The 18721-nt window shown below is 53.6% G+C and overlaps 6 protein-coding genes across 6 annotated transcripts; 2 read left to right on the top strand and 4 right to left on the bottom strand.

Moving 5' to 3' along the window:
- Positions 1-33: 33 nt before the first annotated feature.
- On the bottom strand, positions 34-747 carry J4E93_009254 (uncharacterized protein; the record flags this gene model as incomplete). The annotated part of the gene is made up of 1 exon (XM_049347148.1): positions 34-747. The coding sequence occupies one exon, from the start codon at positions 745-747 to the stop codon at positions 34-36; it is 714 nt and encodes a 237-aa protein (XP_049195712.1).
- A 1029-nt stretch (positions 748-1776) lies between these two features.
- Positions 1777-3035, bottom strand: J4E93_009253 (uncharacterized protein; the record flags this gene model as incomplete). The annotated part of the gene is made up of 6 exons (XM_049347147.1): positions 1777-1841; positions 1894-2166; positions 2218-2386; positions 2436-2580; positions 2630-2816; positions 2867-3035. 6 exons carry the CDS (start codon positions 3033-3035, stop codon positions 1777-1779), a joined length of 1008 nt encoding a protein of 335 aa, XP_049195711.1.
- A 2659-nt stretch (positions 3036-5694) lies between these two features.
- J4E93_009252 (uncharacterized protein) lies at positions 5695-6462 on the bottom strand (the record flags this gene model as incomplete). Its single annotated transcript, XM_049347146.1, has 1 exon — positions 5695-6462. One exon carries the CDS (start codon positions 6460-6462, stop codon positions 5695-5697), a length of 768 nt encoding a protein of 255 aa, XP_049195710.1.
- Positions 6463-7185: 723 nt separating this feature from the next.
- On the top strand, positions 7186-9320 carry J4E93_009251 (uncharacterized protein; the record flags this gene model as incomplete). The annotated part of the gene is made up of 4 exons (XM_049347145.1): positions 7186-7272; positions 7328-8064; positions 8113-8987; positions 9040-9320. The coding sequence occupies 4 exons, from the start codon at positions 7186-7188 to the stop codon at positions 9318-9320; spliced, it is 1980 nt and encodes a 659-aa protein (XP_049195709.1).
- A 1788-nt stretch (positions 9321-11108) lies between these two features.
- On the bottom strand, positions 11109-13972 carry FOX2 (bifunctional hydroxyacyl-CoA dehydrogenase/enoyl-CoA hydratase fox2; the record flags this gene model as incomplete). The annotated part of the gene is made up of 4 exons (XM_049347144.1): positions 11109-11896; positions 11947-13374; positions 13424-13760; positions 13811-13972. 4 exons carry the CDS (start codon positions 13970-13972, stop codon positions 11109-11111), a joined length of 2715 nt encoding a protein of 904 aa, XP_049195708.1.
- A 3313-nt stretch (positions 13973-17285) lies between these two features.
- On the top strand, positions 17286-18515 carry J4E93_009249 (uncharacterized protein; the record flags this gene model as incomplete). Its single annotated transcript, XM_049347143.1, has 4 exons — positions 17286-17552; positions 17642-17667; positions 17730-18139; positions 18274-18515. The coding sequence occupies 4 exons, from the start codon at positions 17286-17288 to the stop codon at positions 18513-18515; spliced, it is 945 nt and encodes a 314-aa protein (XP_049195707.1).
- Positions 18516-18721: the final 206 nt, after the last annotated feature.

Genomic DNA, 18721 nt, shown 5'->3' with positions numbered 1-18721 from the left:
ACCACTTCTAACACACATATTCCCCATCCCAACCTACCACGCAACAGGCACCCCATCATACCTAAAAAACCTCCCACTATCCCCCTCCTTCAACCCCCCCACAACCTCCAACATACTCCCCACACTAACACTCGCCTCAATCATCGCGCCCTCACCCCCCATCCTCGTCTTCACCCACCCAGGATCCATACAAATCACTTTAACCCCCAGCTTCTTCAAATCCTTCGCCTGGTGCACCGTCAACATGTTCAACGCCGCTTTACTCATACTATAAGTACAGCATTTAGTTATATCCGTCGCAACCGTCAGACTGCCGAGCCCGGACGACATGTTCAGCACCGTAGCGCTGCGGGCGAGGTATTTTTGTAAGGAAGAGACGATTTTCGCCGGGCCCAGCACGTTGGTTTGTATGTGCTCGTTCATGCTCTTGGGGTTCAGTGTCAGACTCGTGTCGCTGGATGTGGCGTTTATGCCGGCGACGTTGAAGAGGTAGTCGAGTGATGCGCCGCTCTTGGACAGGATTTCTGCGACGCGGAACTCGATGCTGGAGAGGGAGTCCAGCGAGGAGACGTCGCATTCGATGATGTGGATTTTGGGGTTCGTTTTGCTCATCGCTTCTAGTTCTGCGACGTCACCTGTTTTCGAGCGTACGCCTGCGATGATGGTGTTGTCGCCCTTCGCAGCCAACTGCCGCACGAACTCCAAGCCAATGCCGCGATTCGCGCCTGTGAGGAAGTAGGTTGCCATTTTGTGTGGTAGTTTTCTCGATCTCGATCTCGATGTAGTAGAAGGGATATGATGTGGTTTTTTAGGTTTTATAATGATGGTTTGGGCGATTGGAGCGGAGGAGTCTGTGAGGGCTCGTAGGGGAAGCGTTGCTGGAGCAGATTTTCGGGGTAATAAGGTGGGTTGTAAATGGGGGCGCGAGAAGTTTTGGGATGCGGACGAGCGACTTGATGATGTACTTCGCCTCCGCGGACGGGCTGATGTGCTGGTGGATGTGGATGTGGTGTGCCGTGTGGCATGCATGGGGGCTGCTTCCACCGGGTAAATCATGGTGGTGACGTGTGGTGCGGGAGCGTGGGAGGAGGGGAAGTTGGATGCGAGTTTGGGCAGGTCGTTGGATATCAGATATTTAGTTGGCAAAAGACCTATATGTTGTTCGTCGATTTGGTTATATGTATATATGCACGTACCATCTGTTCGCTTGAAGGAGTTGGTTGGCGGACCCGTAAGTCGGGGTCGGACGTGTCAGACCTGTCAATTCTGTGACATGGGGCTTCATGCGACACGGCGTGTCGACCAGAACGAGGCTGCGACGTTATGCTTTCGCGGAAATTGTGTCTCGAGTTCCCTAATTCTAAGGCTGGAATGATCGTTTAGTCGTGGTGAGATTGGCAGGATCGAAATGCCTCGGGCGAGCCCGACGCCAGCTGGTGGGATTCGTCATGCGATGGACACGCGACCATTTCCTGGATCGTGATGATGCATTGGACATGAAGACGAGTTAGTAAATATGGAGAGATATGAATTCATGAGTTGCATAATTACTATTTCGTGCGTAACTTATAAATATTACCCTTAGCATTGGCACATGGTGAAAGGGAAAGAATAGCTTCACTCTCTCATCGGCCGCTGACAATAGCGCCGCCTTGACTGTCTGACGCGCGTAGCGAGCCGTTCTTCTGGTATCTGACCCACTCCTGATAGCTCCACTTGTCTGCCACGTCCATATCCAATGCTCCATCATCCGACCGTCCAGCGTCGAGGTATAGCTTACTCCATGTGGTCAACCTTGCGCTTCTCGCTGGCGCCCTTTACCACACTGGATAGATCGACAACTGTTTCGTGTTAGCAGACGAACTGAACTAGACAAAGACATGGTCAACTTACGAGGTAGATCGAATGGGAAGTCGACACTAGCCAGCATAATGGCGAAGAAGATGTACCATCCACAAAGACATGTGACAAAGGTGAAAGCACCAGCAGCTTCGGCAAGTTTGACTGCAAGAGCTGCTTGGCCATTGGCAAGCTGGAGGTAGCTTCCGGCAAGGAGACCAAAGGCGGGTACAAGGGTGAAGAAGATGAGGAAGAAGATGAGGTTCGTGCGGATGGAGCAGACGAGGTAGACGAGGCACAGGATGCCCATCATGATGAGGAAGTATGCTTTGTCAACCGTTAGAGGTGCGATTCCGAATCATGTTGTAAGCAACGTACCAAGACCGACATTAAAGCCCACAGACTCGAGACCTGTGCTGCCTTGGACGTTTGGATCCGCGTATGCGGCGTATGAGTTGTAGAAAGGTTGGAGAGTTGCGGCAAAACCGAGCCAGAAGGCACCGAAAGAGCAGAAGACAACGAAGGGGAAGGTGTTCCCGAGAATCCACTGTGATGGCTGTTAGTGTTCGCTGTTACAAGTTTCAGGACAAACATACTTCACCGAGGCCTCCGAGGATCATGAGCAGACCACCGCAGAAGTAATACCACCCGATGCTTGCAGATCCACTTCCACCAGCGCCTCGCCATCCCATAAGAGTCATGCTCAATGGGTGTAGCGACAATAGGAAACCGATCAAAGCGCTGTGCAATGTTAGCGTCCACGAACCCGAAGTGTGTGATGAGAACTTACAGAGGTGTTGGGTTACCAAACGTCTTGCGCAGATCTCCCTTTACTTTGTTCGGAGGTGACAAGTACAGCTTCTCGAAAAGCTCTGGCGAGATGGAGATGCTACCTGCTGTTCGGATTTGATGCAGCGCGGTACCAGAGTCGGCCGAAGCATCGAGGTGTGCGTGTCCGCCGTATCCATTGCCGTAAGCTAGAGAGTGTCAGCCGGATTCGGAAGTACGCGTCGCAAAAGTGCCTTACCATCTTGCCGAGAAAAGTCCTTCTCCAAAGCGTTGGGGTTGTCCATCATTCGTGTCGTCGACTCGTTCCTCGCAGTTGATCCAGCTGATAGAGTCTCCGCGTCCCGAGCCGTAGTCGCACCGAGATGGGCGTCGTTTGTTGCGTACTTGTGGTCGTGGTTGGAAGTCATACAGGCGATGTGGTTATCGAAGAGACCGCTTCCGTTGGAGTTGGTATTAGAGGAAGATGTTTCGTGATGATGGCCAGTGGAGGAAGTGGTAGTAGCTGTGGAGGTCTCGTAACGTGACATAGGAGGCTAGAAGATGGAGGATAGGATTGATATAGGTGGGCAGACAATCTTCATTATGAGTGTAGGTAACGTAACGATGGTGCTCCGCAAACCTTGAGGCACGGATTCCAATTCCAAGAAAGCGTAGCCGCGGACGAAAGCAAGGGATCATCACCAAGTATGTGGCAGGTGCAGCCAGGCCACCCCGGTAGAACAAGAGTTTGAGGACCAACCGCTGCGGTTCCGCGTTGGACCTGATGCACGTAGTCGAATTGGCGGGAGGGCAGATCTGCCCAGACTAGAGCTCAAAGGGCGGCCAGGTCTTGATTCGCCGGAGTCATGAGGAGTTCATCCTTAGCTGCGGACGTGGCTTCCCTGGCGACGCATCCCCAGAAACAACAGTGGCGTTCCGCGCCGTCACATTGCACACCCCCAACGTTCTGCCTATAATACCGTCGGGGCTTATCCAAAAGTGCATGATAACGAGCGTCCGAATGAGCAATTGGAGATGGGAACTCCCATAAAGGACTCTACGATAAGCATGCTTCTTCGTGAAACACAATTGATCACACTCTTAGCCTCGCCGTATGGGCAAGACCTCGGCGACTCTAGTGCCCAAAACGGTCGCAATGCGAATGGTACGCATTGAACGTTGTAACGTGATCGTGATCCGACTCAGTGACAACCAGTAGGGGATCTGCAGCTGCAGGAAATAAGATCGGTTCTGCGGAGTCGAGTGGAGATGAAGCACGCGAAAGCTGGGGATGTGTGCGGAGCCTAGACTTTGGAGCTAAATGATCGTCGGGCCGTCACTGATTGGGGTTGACTTTGCGGGGAAAGCGTGCTAGGAACGCTAGATCCGGATGAGTGGTGCAGGCGTTATTTCCAAACGTCATGTCGCCCACGGCATCTCTGAAGCCGTGCATAAGAGTTCCTTTTGACGTCTTGCGAATGAGTCGCGACGGCGATATCGATTACTGATGGTGTGGTTCCAAAGTGCAATCGCGTACAACGTTGCAATTAAGGCAGTTGCAGATCTGTGTGACGAGAACGACCAACTGCTTCGACTCAGTCCAGAACATATGCAGTCCGGCCTCGTGCGGCGAAGCTGTTGTGGTTGCATGTGCATCTTATGATCGATATCTCAGTTCCGCAGTTGGTGTCAAACTGCAAGGGAGGGCCCAGAGCCAGCCCCCGCGTTCCACTACCGAGGTGTGCATGGTGGCTTGAGAATCTGGTGTGACTGGTATCGAGCGTAGGGCATTTGGCGAGTAGCTTGCGCTCATCCGACCACGTAACGGGAAGGCGGCGGATTGATTCCGCGAGTAAGCCCGCCTAACCCAATCCGGCCTACGATGGGGGAAGACTGGTGTTTTTTGAAACCAAGCCCCGGGAATAGGTAGACGCACAAACACTGGGCTCGTGGTTGGTGTGAACTGTGGCTGGCATATCGCATAAAGTATTCCGGGGGGTTGCGATGTTTCGTGCAGGCTCCAGTCGCACTCGAAATGAAAGCCTGGTTGACCGCACGTCGCACGACGATTCCCGCAATTCGTTCCGATTAACGCGCTCTTGCAACCTCTTAGTCGGTAATAGGCAAGTCTGCCAGGTGTCCAAAGGGCAGACCGCATCTTCCGTGGATCCGAGCCATCAGCATCCCAGTCAGACCGCGACCCAGGATCCTAGCGGCGTATGCCGTGACCCCTCTGATCCGAAGGGCTTCGGGCTTTTCGCGCTCACAGGGAACGACGCTCCCGGACCAGCACAAAGTTGTCCATAGAATCTGCATCGCCTTATCCACTGTGAAAGCATGCACTTGCTCTGGGGGACATCCTTTCACTGCGTACAAGCTATCGGCAACCGAAATCGGCAATCGAAGAACGTGACACGAGACTGCGGCCAAGAATCCTATGCGAAGTGTGGTGCATGCGGCGTTGAAGGTTCAAGTCGGTGGCCTTCGGAGGGTTTCGGTCTTCGGTGCTTTCCAGTGTTGGAGTGCCGAAAGCTGGTGGGAACGTACAAGGAGATACAGATCGTCGGTACATTCGGATGTTCGATGGCTCAAAGTCTCGTGGTCGTTCGCACCTTCTGCTCCTGGGGGCCCCGTACTTGTTCAGCATGGACAGGTGCGCGTCGCTCCTGCCTAGTGCCGAACGACTGTCATAAACTCGTTCGCCATGATCGCGAAATGTACCGATGATCGAGTCGAGCAGATTGCGTACAGGATGATTAGTTGGTTACTGTCTTTGCGAATGGACATGTATTCCGCGCCAGTCAACATGATGCAAGGTCAACAGAAGGGCTGACAGAAGAGGAAGGTGCATTGCACGTGCTCTCAGAGAAGATGAGATGGATCAGTTTGAGAGAAGGTACCAAGCCGGCACGTCATTCTCTTTATACCTGCGCATATGACGAGATGGATGGTGGTGATGAGAAGATAAGTAATCTCACCCGGCTGGTTTGTTCACCTTGTTCCCCCTTCCCCGACTCCGATCCCGCTGGATGATTAATGCGACAAAGAATGAGAGCTCCAACGGCCGTATGGTCATCCATAGCGACCTCAAGCTCCGCCGACTTCTTCGATAACCTTCTTGAGATTCTTAATGTCATGCGCGAAACGACCCAGGAATAAGCCATCGACGCCTTCGGCAATCTTCGCAAAGGTGCCAGGGCCAGCACTTCCTCCGTAGACGATTCTTGTGGTGCCCGCTCTGCCAGCAGCCAGCTTCCTAAGCTCTTTCGTAACATTGACAACATGGTCGGGGTCTGCGGGCTCCTTTGCGCCAATGGCCCAGACAGGCTCATAGGCCAGGATTACCTCAGTGTCGTCTGGGACCGCAGCCAGCACTGACATGACCTGGGGTTTGCACTCTTGTATAGCTGCACCGACAGCCGCTGATGCGACGCTGTGGTGCGTCTTCTCGCCAATGCACACGAGTGGTATGAGGCCGTTCCTCGCTGCTGCACCGGCCTTCTTCGCGACCGTCCCGTCTGTCTCACCGAATATGGCCCTTCGCTCCGCATGTCCAATCTCTACTATCCGCGCACCTGCCTGGCGCAGCACCAGTGGGCTGACCTCGCCGGTGTATGCGCCCCTGTCCTCCCACATGGTATCTTGGGCGCCCAGCATGATAGACGAGGACTCGAGGATGCGGGCAGATTCGGTGAGCGAGACGAAGTCGGGGATGACGAAGAGGTCGATGCGCGAGTTCCAGGCGTCGCCGTCAAGTTGCAGTACGCCGCGAACGTAGGACAGGGTGCTGGGCAGGTCGAAGTACATTTTCAGCGAAACGCCGACGATGCGGCGGGGGCGCGTAATGGGCGGCATAGCTGCGGTCTGTGTATGTGTCTATAGAAGAAGGGGAAGCTGCCAGTCGCTCTACAAGTAACAGAGACACCTCTTGCGCAACTATGATGATCCGGGGTTACCGCATAGGGTAAACCCGGGGAAGGGATAATTCGGCCACCAGCGGTGGAGGGGAGCTCGTGTGGGACGGGACACGTTTGTGGGGCTCCATGCCACATCCATTACCACATTCAATGCCACATTATAATATGCGCGCCTTGCGGCCTGCCCAAGCGCTCTCTGCATCTCCTGTGACGACGCGCGCCCACCGCATGCACATGTTACGTATAGCCACCGGATCGTCCAGTGGTGCCAGAGCAGCCATGGCAGACCGCCGAATATGGGCCACGCTTGGCAGGGCTGGAGGGCTCCGATTGTGCCTCCGTACTGCGCTAACCGCTTCAACGTCAACCTTCCGCTAAGGAAAACTGTACATCCCGAGGTCAACGCATCACTCACCTCTCGCCTACTGACCGACCGCAAGACAGCAGTGGTACATGTCGCGGACACTCGCAGATCGCTGGGCCCGCAAACGATACTTTGGATAGCTCGTCAACACCGCAGTACGCAGCATCCTTGCACATTTCCCGAATTCCACCGCGGGGTGCATATCTCTCATATACATTTCACTAACGTCGGGAGAATTGACGCAGACTCTACATTTTCCTCCCTCTTCTTTTTCTAGTTGTCCTACACCTGTCCATCATGCACATCTCTCAGAAACTCGCCCAGGCGCGGGAGGAGGGAAAGCCAACCTTCTCCTTCGAATTCTTCCCGCCCAAGACAGCGCAGGTACGCCGCACCCTGATGTCCCTGGCACAAGGAGCAGGAAGCTGATTTTATCTAGGGAGTCCAAAACCTCTACGACCGCATGGACCGCATGCATGGCTTCGGTCCACAGTTCATCGATCTCACCTGGGGCGCCGGTGGCCGCCACTCCAAGCTGACCTGCGAGATGGTCAAGGTCGCACAATCCGTCTACGGCCTCGAAACCTGCATGCACCTCACGTGCACCGACATGGAAAAGTCCAAGCTCGACGACGCCCTCCGCGATGCATACAACGCCGGCTGCACCAACATCCTCGCGCTGAGGGGAGACCCGCCGCGTGAGAGAGAAAAGTGGGAGGCGACGGCAGGTGGCTTCCGCTATGCCAAGGACCTCGTCGTATACATCAAGGAGAAGTATGGAAACCATTTCGACATTGGTGTGGCCGGATACTCCGAAGGAAGCGACGACAATGACAACGTCGATGAGCTCATCGACCATCTCAAGGAGAAGGTGGACGCCGGAGGAACTTTCATTGTCACACAGATGTTCTACGATACCGATCTCTTCCTCGAGTGGGTCAGGAAGGTTCGTGCCAAGGGCATCGACGTTCCCATCATTCCTGGTATTATGCCGATCCACACATACGCGGCATTTTTACGTCGAGCTCAATGGACAAAGTGCAACATTCCCAAGAACTGGACTGAGGCGCTGGAGCCTGTCAAGAACGATGACGTGGAAGTCCGTGAAGTTGGCAAGACTCTGGTCGCAGACATGTGCCGGCGGCTGATCGATGCTGGCATCATACATCTGCACTTGTAAGTAGGTGCTCGAGACTGGAAGATCGCCGACTAATTCCCATATAGCTACACCATGAACCTCGCACAAGCCACCCGCATGGTCCTCGAAGAACTAGACCTCCTACCAGACCCCGAGTCACCGCTAGAGAAGCCCCTGCCATGGCGGCCTTCCCTGGCCCTCAACCGACGCGACGAGAATGTCCGACCCATCTTCTGGCGCAACCGCAACCGATCGTACATCGCACGCACACAAGACTGGGACGAGTTCCCGAACGGTCGCTGGGGAGATTCTCGCTCGCCTGCGTTCGGTGAATTGGACTCATATGGCATCGGTCTGAAGGGAACCAATGAGCAGAACATCAAGCTATGGGGCACACCAATGTCGATTAGGGATCTGTCCGAACTCTTCGTACGCTATATGGAGGGAAAGCTCGACTCATTGCCGTGGAGTGAACAGCCCATCACGACTGAAGCTGGATCCATCACTGATGATCTCATCGACCTGAACCGTCGTGGTTTCCTGACCATCAACTCCCAGCCTGCTGTCAACGGAGCCAAGTCTTCGGACCCTGTCTTTGGTTGGGGTCCACGCAATGGTTACGTCTACCAGAAGGCATACCTGGAAGTGTTTGTCTCTCCAGAGCACATTTCGGAGATCATCACACGTCTCGAGCGCGACCCTGAGTTCACATACTACGCGGTCAACAAGGATGGCGACTTGAAGACGAACGCTCCCAACGAGGGACCCAATGCTGTTACTTGGGGTGTCTTCCCAGGCAAGGAGATTGTGCAGCCAACCATTGTCGAAACAGTCAGCTTCCTCGCCTGGAAGGACGAGTTCTACCGTCTCGGACAGCAGTGGGCCAACTGCCATGCTGGTGTCAGCCCTTCACGTTACGTGATCCAGGATGTTGTAGACACCTGGTACCTACTCAACATTGGTGAGTATATTCGGTTCATCGTTACGCTATTTCAACTAACATATTTTTGCAGTTCATAACGACTTCCACGCTACCCGCGGCATCTTCCCCATCTTCGACGGACTAGAAGTCAAGGACATGGACAAGCCCCTGGTCGATCCCAACAACGTTGACGTTCCCGGCACAAACGGAGAGGAAGCAGCAAAGCCAGTCAACGGCGAAAGCAACGTGAACGGCACAAACGGCGAGAAAGCTGGACCTCGCAAGGAAGAGAACCCAAGTCTCATCGACGCTGCCAAGGCAGCCGCTGTCGAGGTCACCAATGGCATGAGAAGCCTAGCAATGTCCAACTAGGCTTGTATGATCCGATATGGCACCCGGTCTCATTGCATTCAACACAACAGACCCAACCCTAGAGGAGCTTCCCTCGGACAGATCTCCACTTCCATGTCGATATTCAACAGCATACGCGGCAGAGTCCCCTTTCAACAGGACTCCTGCACTTCAACAAGCGCATATCCTCCGACTCTCCATTTTCCGGCGCAATTTATTGGTGTTCAAAAGGGAAAACAACACATTAATGTTCGCATAACATGCATATGCATCTGGGAGGCGTCAATTCAACCCGACGACCGTCACGCAAAAAAAGAATCATGGTGCGGGAACCCTAGAAAAGTTCAAGAAGCATAGTGGAGGATGATGTGATATGGCACAGCCTTTCTGAGATACCCGATTACTGCCCTCAACGGCAGTGATCAATTGTTCAATTACACTCTTTAACATTATGGTATATATGTCGTTGATATAGATAATTGTATCTTATCTTCACCCTTAATATCTGGCTGAGTTCATGGAACCTTGCGTTTTGCGAACAAATGCAAGCGCGCCTCCCCTTGGAACTGCGCAACATGGTGTACAAGCATGTATGGAACACGCCTATACTTCAATCAACACAAGGTTCGATGGCCTACATCGTCCACCGCCGGTGTAGAGGCGCACGTAAAGGCAAGGAAAAGAATGCCAAAAGGTGGCCTCGACGTACGAGCCAGGCACAAGATACACCTGCTACATGCATCCCTGTTACATGCATACCTAGACCCCTTTCTTCGTCAGGCCGGGATACGTGGGCCAGGAAACAGCTCAAGAAGTTCTGGAGGCATGGTACAAAATCATCGGTACATAGTGGCCTAAGCTGTGGAATATAGAGCACCTTATTGAGCTCGAGCACATTATACGCAGGGATGTGTTTTTCGTTGGCCTAGATCCGTCCAAGTTCCTTCGCACTCTGACAATTGACCTCCATATTGAGAGTCTCTTCACGAGTCGTGACGGCGAGTCAACCCAGGAATGCGTCGACTCGCTCCTCAGCATCAAGCGCAAAACCGACTTCACATTGATCATCCAATTGAGACAGAGGAACATCAGCTTCAACTCATGGTCTACGGCTTTCGATGCCCTGCGGCATGTGGTCGCTGTGTTTGAGGCCGAGGGCAGGGCGCACACGTCAAAGCTACTTTTACCTACGACAAGGACAGTCTCTGTCCGAAGATCACCTGGGACGCGCTTCCTGCGCTGAAGAGTGGCAATGACGACTGGCGCGCAGAAGCAGAACGTTGTTTGAACTCTGTAAGTGCTCATCCTTGTCACTGTCATCATCTCCACACGCACACTAACACGACTCTTCAAACCAAACAGGACTCCCGGCTTCGCTCACGACACAAGGTCTACCATCAAGCTAGCAACATAGCGGACGTGGAACACTCCGACGAGTCGGAGTACGATGCTAATGATGATGTCAAGCCCGAGAAAGACAATCTACGCGATAACAGCGACTACAATATGGACAATTTCATTAACGCTCTTCCGCATTTGGGTCGGGGAGACCCTTTTTTACGGGACCTATCTTGATCCGCATGACTTCAAGCCTCCTCCTCCTCCCAAACGCCGGCCGGCGTGGGAAGAACATCTACTGTGGAACGAATAAGGTCCATGTGCGGTGCAAAAGCGGTGGTCATGGTTGAGGCTTTTAAGTCGAACGCATATTCTGGAAGATGAACTTATGACATAAACACTACATATATACAACAAGGCATCAACGCCCGTCAACACCTATAAACCTCCCTCTCTTACACTCCCTCGCATCTACAACTTACTCCCACCTCCCAGAAGTTCCGCACCAGCCCCACTAATAGCGAGCTTACCCGTCTCCTTAACCTTAGTCTGGAACAGCACGGTATTACCCACCTTCCACATCTCGGTAATCAATGTCTGACCCGGCAGCACAACACCCGCAAACCTGACCTTGATGTTCTTGAACGGACCATACGTCTGCAGAACATGTTTACCGGAGATACCAAAGCTGCACAGGCCGTGCAGAATGGGTGTGGGGAAGCCGCCAGCTTTGCTGAACTGGGGGTCGATGTGTAGGGGGTTGAGGTCGCCGGAGAGACGGTAGATAGCAGCTTGCTCTTCGGTTGTGCGTTCCTCGACGACGGTGTCGGGGGCGCGCTCCGGTGCCTTGTGAATCTTTGTTGCGGCGCCGCGGTCAGCGCCCTTCTTCTGGCCGCCAAAGTTGCCAGAGCCGCGGATAAAAACTGTGCTCTCATTGTAGAAGATCTCCTCGCCTGTCTTCGCGTCCTTGGTTACGCTTCCGTATACGACGAGCCCTGCGGCGCCCTTGTCTACGACCTCGACTAGCTTGGGTACAGCGACGAGCTTGGCTTCGGTGGGGATGGGGAACTTTCGGATTTCGAGGAATTGCTCGCCGTGGAGGAGCATGCGGGGGTCGAAGTTGGGGACGATTTCGTCGAAGGAGAAGGGGGGTTCGGCGTTGAAGGGAGGGACGACACCGAAGGTGGGGATGACTTGGAAGTTCTCATCGCCTTCGTAGACGAAGGGGAGATCGGTGCGTTTGGCGCCGATGCCCAGGTCTGGAGATGGTGTTAGTTGTAGTTACTCATACGGAATGAAGCTGACTTACTGTAAAGAATGACATCCCTCTCGGTGTACTCGAAGGGTGTGCCTTCAGCCTTAGCAGCCAAGGCCTTCTTCTGAGCCTCGAGGACCTCCTCGTTGCTCTTGGTAGGCTTCTTCTCCTTCTTGCTCTTCTTGCTCGTGTTCTCCATGTTCGCCATGATAGACTTGAGACCGCTAGCGTTGTCGAAGGGGTGGTCGGCACGGCCATCGTCGAAGTTGGTAATGCGTTCCCATTGGGAGAGGACAGCCTCGGGAGTGAGCTTGACGTCCACGGGGAAGCCGTGTCCGCCAGAGCGTTGCCACCTGGTCGCCGCAAACCAACCAGAACCCATCTCGTACAGGCCACCTGTTGGCTCGGGAGCCTTGTCGGAAACGAGGAGAATGACGAGAGGAGCGTTGTAGTCGGGCTTGAGGGCCTGAACGACCTCTTCGGGGAAGATGCTGCGGGTCATCTGAGTGCCGGCGTTGGGAGCAACGGTGTTGACGAAGATGTTGTTCTTCTTGCCCTCAAGAGCGAGAGACTTGGAGAAACCGAGGATACCGCACTTGGCTGAGGCGTAGTTTGCCTGACCAAAGTTGCCGTAGATACCGCTGGTGGAGGTGGTGTTGAGGATGCGGCCGTACTTCTGCTTGAGCATGTAAGGCCATGCGGCCTTGGTGCAGGAGTAGGTACCAAACAGGTGAACCTTGTGGATGATGTCCCACTGCTCGTCGGTCATGTTGGCAAACGCCTTATCGCGCAAGATACCCGCGTTGTTGATCAGGATGTCGATGCGGCCGTACGTCTCAATGGCGGTCTTGACGACAGACTCGCCGTCCTGAACATCGCCTCTGTTGCCGACAGCCTCTCCGCCGAGCTTCTGGATCTCCTGGACGGTGTTGTCGGGGTTCACAAGATCGTTCACAACGACCTTGGCACCACGCTTCGCCAACTGCAAGCAGTAGATGCGACCGAGACCAGCACCTCCACCAGTGACAAGGGCGACCTTGCCCTTGAAGTCAAGGGGCTCACCCTTGGGGTTGGGTGGCAGCTGGTTGGCATGCTCGAGGAGCTCAAGCGCGTTGGCCGGGCCTTGTGGGTGTTCGGCCTTGGAGAAGTCGACAATGTCCTTCCATTTGGCTGGAACAGCTTCGGGTGTGAGGGTCTCGTCGGCCTTGAACAGAGCACCAGATGCTCGCTCCCATCGTAGCTTGGCGACGTGACCCGCGCCGGCCTCGAAGATAGCGCCAGTCTCAATGGACGACTTGTGTGTAAGGACGGCAACGAGAGGAACGATCCACTCAGGCTTCATCTTCTCCAAAACATCCGGGGGCATGACGGTCTCGGTCATTCGGCTGGCGGCGATCGGGGCGACGACGTTGCAGAGGATGTTGTACTTCAAGCCTTCCTTTGCGAGTGTCTCGGTGAAACCGACAAGAGCGAGCTTGGCAGCTGTTGAAGTCAGCAGACGTTGTTTTCTTCACAAAACGCAAGTGCATACCAGAGTAGTTTGTCTGTCCGAAAGATCCGAAAAGACCGGCAGCAGACGCAGTGCTGATGACCCTTCCGTACTTCTGTTTCCTGAAGTATGGCCACGCGGCATGCGCGCACTTGTATGCTCCGTAGACATGGACCCGGTAAATCAGATCCCAGTCTGCCTGCTTCATGTTCTTGAAGCTGACATCGCGCAAGATACCAGCGTTGTTGATGAGGATATCAATGCGGCCGAAAGTGTCGATGGCAGTCTTGATGATGGATTCTCCGTTCTCGACCGAATCGTAGTTGGCGACCGCCTTACCGCCAGCGGCGCGGATGGTGTCAACGACCTTGTCTGCGGCCTGTCGGGTGAATTAGCAGTGAATGAAGGACTACAGCTGAAGAGACATACCGCTGAGCCCGCGCCCTCGCCCTTGAAGCTGCCACCCAAGTCGTTCACAACGACGTTCGCGCCGCGACTGCCGAAGAAGACAGCATACTCGCGACCGAGACCACCACCAGCGCCCGTGACCACAACGGTCTGGCCATCATATCGCAGCTCCTGCGCAGCCATGATGTGTTTTCTGTGCTGTTCGAAGAGGCTACCCCTTCGTTCTTTCGCGGAAAGAAGTTGCGCTTGAGGAATCTCCTATGCAAGCAAGCAACAAAGGTATTTGTAAAGTCAAATGGGTATCAGCAAAGATCCCACGATAGAAAGGTGTAAGATTTGGAAAGTGTGAGGATGAGAGGATAGGTGGCTGGATGCGTGGAGGATGGCTCAAAAGTAAGGTCGTTCGCGATCTGACCCGGTCGTGTCTCATGAAAGCAGCCGAGCTGTTGATGATGACGAGTTACCTCGGTCCCGACGGCAGTTGGTCATGTGTGGGGATTGCGCACCGTGCACCTCACGCTTTCACATGTCCGCGTCTTGCACCCCATCATCACCTGGACGAGTCCGGGGTATCACATGATAATGATTAGAAAGTGCGCAATCTCACACTCGCATATTCAGAGCTTGCAGTCTTGGCTGGAGAAGTTCGATGAGATGATGATTCTTGAGCGGATGTGGGGCTGCGAAATGCGCCGCGTGAGGCCCGAACACGCATCGTACGCGTCCTAGACATCGCGATATGGTGGTGTATTGAAAAGGGAACAGATGCGATTGCGGATGCGTCTTTCCATCACAGCTGTACGACGTGCTGGAAGTGACGATCTCTTCCTCTTGATCATGTCACCAGAAGACAGGCGTCCTACTCGAACAATGCACCGAGTAAAGCACTAGCAACAGTAGTGTGTCCAGTACAGAGGAGCTCGTAGACCTCTCCGTGCTGTGTGATGGCATTCTGGTTGATTTCAATATACTAAAGGTCGCTGGATCAGATAAGATAGAGCGTGCTGTTGAATTTTGGTCTTGTTCGAGGCCTGCTATTGAGATGCAGCAAGCCAGCGAAGTCAAATACCCACACGCCAGGCCCGAACCTTATCACCCGACTAAGCACAGTCGACATCATCGATCCTTTGCAAACACGATTCTCCTCCAGGATCATTGCAACCCACTCAACATCTGCACTATGCCGAAGGCAACGCAGATCCAGACCCTCGTCGTCACCGCTTGTTGCCGGCCATTTGCTCGCTCGCTCAAAGTCAAGGCCGAAAGACTCCACAGCGCTTTCGTACGTGAGCGTCCTGGACACCACTCTTGCTACGCTGGCTCCCATCATGCGCGGTTCGGCCCGTTGACGGCTTTGACCGCCGTAAGTATTCGCGTACCTACCTTACCGAGCGTTGTGATCTTCTATAGTGCACCTATTACATGCCATGTTTTACTACTATCATTGAACAGAGGGTGTAAGGCGTCGAATCGGCGGAGTCAAAGACTTAAAGACATCCAGCAGGGGAATGTGCACCGGACGCTACCATAACCGACGTCACACCGACTACCACATGACGGATATCATATAGTGAGGCAGACGATAGTATTCTGTTCAGTCTGTGGCCGGATGTAAATTTCGTATCTCTCTGAGTCGGAATTTTCGGTCGATACCAGTGCTCAAGAGTTTTTCCGTAGGAACACGCCGCGAATTCTTCCGGTGCAAGTGAAAATGTTGCAAGATTTCTGCTTTGTGGTGGCTATATGATGCACTACTTTCCAATGCATCGGAGTCGATGACATAGCCTAATACGGAATCGGCAAGGCTCGCGAGAAGGCGTTATAGGAGTAGTAATCATCGTCAACATATCAACCTGAAGAATCATGCGAAGGTAGATTTTCGAACGTGCGATTGTGGGTACGAAACACTCGCAGAAGCAGGTCAGTGTAACCCGTACGTCTCATCTCCTTACCTAATCCGGGTCGGAGGAACTTTTCTCTTGTTACGAAACAAATGCCTATTGATTTCTGGTGAAATCAAAGTCTGGAGGCCATGTTCTTGCTGGAATGCCTCTGCTACCAGCGTTATTCAGATGCTGGCGCTCCCGAGTGATCGACTGACACCGAGTGTTGTGTCAATAATCCGTATCTATCTCGAGAGGCCGAAAGTCGTGTGGGAGGCTTGGTCCGTCTCCGACGACTGTGCGTCTTTGCATACATGTGGAGTTCCCATCGCGTCCATCGAATGCGCGTGGGCCGTGATGCAGAGGTGTTGATTGGCTGTGTCCCTTACGAAAACATCGGCGCCGTGTGTAGTTGTCGTCTTCACGTCAAAAAAGCCGGAGAATATTGCGCGGCATGCTCTCTGCCTAAAGATGTAGCTGGCCGAGAGTAGGCTACACTAAGCCTATAGTTATCAACCGGCAGCTGTCATGTTAAGATCCATGGATTAATGAACGCACAGGGCAGCAGGGTTGCAACACCTGGCCTGTTGACCATCGAATATTCTCATGGTCGTGGCGACAATGGGGACCACCTAGGCCCTGCGTCCAGTCATGGTGTACACGTCCAACAGCCACAAGAGTGACGTTGTGGCTTGGCTTTGATGGGCCTGTATCCCGAGGCCATGTCAGCGGTGTCGTTTTTCGAGAAGACTGTCAGCGGGGCCATCCGCCCGGGCATGCACCACGTGCCCACCAACGACCGAATCTATAAACTAGCGCAAGCAATGCTTGCCTTCACGGCGAATCGCTTCTGGTGCAGCGGAATTGCTTCCGGTGGCATTTTTGTCTAACATGAGCAGCAAAGATGTCCTAGTGAAGAAAATCCAGGTAGGCGGAGGTGGGCCTCCCCCTGTCTCACCTGACGCTGGACACTTACCACATATGCCGATGTGTCAAGAATTGCAGCGACCCAGAATCGAGGGTTTGATGATGCTTCGTAGTAGTATAGCTGTGAAAGTCTTCGGATGGGTGCTTTGTATGGAGACGTGGACCCCTGATTGCCAGTCCGCGGTGGCGATACGCCTCGTCTTGATCCGACTCTTAGCGAGTAGGATGTTGAATGGAAGTAGTGAAACGATCTGCTCGTCTTTCCACATTCCAAAACGGAGCTTGCTCCCGCCGATGCAGTAGCCTCTTTAGCTACATATGTCACCGATTCGTGGGGAATGTCCTGATGCTCAGAGGCAAGCTGGAGAGATAGCGCCTGGTTTTATGGAGATTGAATGTGATCAACCTTGGTCACCCGTGATTCGAGACTTGCGGTCACTTCGTCAGCCTGCTTTTAGTGACGTTTCCTCCCGCCACGATATCGGATAATTTTGCGCCTTTGCCGAGCTTGCTGCCAACTCACAGCGATATGCAGATCGCAAAGTCTACAGCGTCGGGCTATCGTCGTGCTGTTTCCATGAGATTCGCATCGTCGCCATCGTACACCACAACTCGTCTTGGGCCGCCCTTTTCATCGTTTGGTGTTGCCTGCGTATCATATCGTGTCCTCAGAGACGGGAACAACAATGAGCGAAGATACAGAAACAGTTAGCGTCCAGGGCCGAGAGTTCCAAAGAACATCCCTCGACGAGGGTGTTTACTACGCCCCAGTGGCCTTCGACGACCGCGAAGAGAGCAGACTAACAGCTCAACACGAAATCGTGTCCCGTATCTTCGGCGATGGACTCTTCTCCCCTCGGATACCGGTGGGAGAGCCCGAGGCAATATTGGAGTGCGGCTACGGTGGTGGAGACTGGGCTGTCCAATGCGCAGATGAATTTGAAGATTGCGAGGTGCGTACCTGACCCCATGGCAGTCATGTATGATGAGATTGGTACTCACAATGTGGCTCGTATCGATCGTAGCGTGTTAACAGTCTCAGGTAACTGCTCTTGACATCTTCCCTATGTGAGTCAAGCCTGTATACAGGGCATGCGGGTACGAGAACTAAGTCGTCGTCCCATGTCTAGGCAGATGGACCGACCCGAGAACCTAGACCTGGTCGCTCACAATCTCAACGATCCTCTTCGTGATCCCGACATATTCAAGGCGAACCACTACGATCTCATCCACTCGCGGTTCGTGTTCCCAGGCATCAAGAGCGGGAGATGGAATGGATACATCAGAGATATGAGGTTGTTGCTACGGCCGGGGGGTTGGGTGCAGATAATGGAATATCTCCCCATTATCCAATCACACAATGGACGTCTCACGGACGAAAATGCTGTGCGAAGATGGTGGCAGGAATACCAGGGCGCCATGGGGGACATGGATCGGGACCCGCGGATAGGTCGTCGGTTGAAGCGGCTGTTGCTCGACAACAGATATCGAGACGTCGACGTCGACATAGTGCAGCTGCATATAGGTGACTGGTCGAAAAGTGAGTCTCCCGTTCTACTCCGCCTTTTCCATCTTGTCCGATTGTGAGAGAAAACGAATCTTCCGCTACGATTGGCCATTATTCAGCACTTCGGAACATCCTTTTGGACGGCAATACTGATAATCGATATATAGATGAGACCCAAGCTAGCATCGGTAGAGATTCTGTTGAGGTACGTATGCGTCCCGGCCATAGAAGGTGGATATGCGCTGACTACGCGTCATCCGTCCAGATGATTGGTGACCTCCTTGAGTCACTTGGGCTGTGGCCATTCACGTCGAAGCTGGGCTGGGCAGCTGCGCAGTTTGAAGACCTCATGCGAGAAGTTCGTGCAGAGCTCCAGAATGTGGACTTGAACCTATACATTGAGCTGTAAGGATAACTCGTCCTGTTTGATGGATTATGTCTAATCCGCTTCTAGGTATGTTGCCCGGGGCCGGAAGAGCACTCGGTGATATCGCGTGCGTTTCTTCGCATCGATGTGGGTGACGTAGCGTATAGCAGATGCCGCAGGACGTATCATCGTGCAGCTTGTGCACGTACGAGGTGTAGAGGGTCGGTCGATATAGGCGGTAGAGAGAG

Source organism: Alternaria ventricosa (genome assembly GCF_023758065.1).
Source record: "Alternaria ventricosa strain BMP 2768 chromosome Unknown scaffold_20, whole genome shotgun sequence".
NCBI lineage: Eukaryota > Fungi > Ascomycota > Dothideomycetes > Pleosporales > Pleosporaceae > Alternaria > Alternaria ventricosa.
The sequence above is the reverse complement of the archived record's forward strand: the minus strand, read 5'-3'. Positions and strand labels throughout refer to the sequence as shown.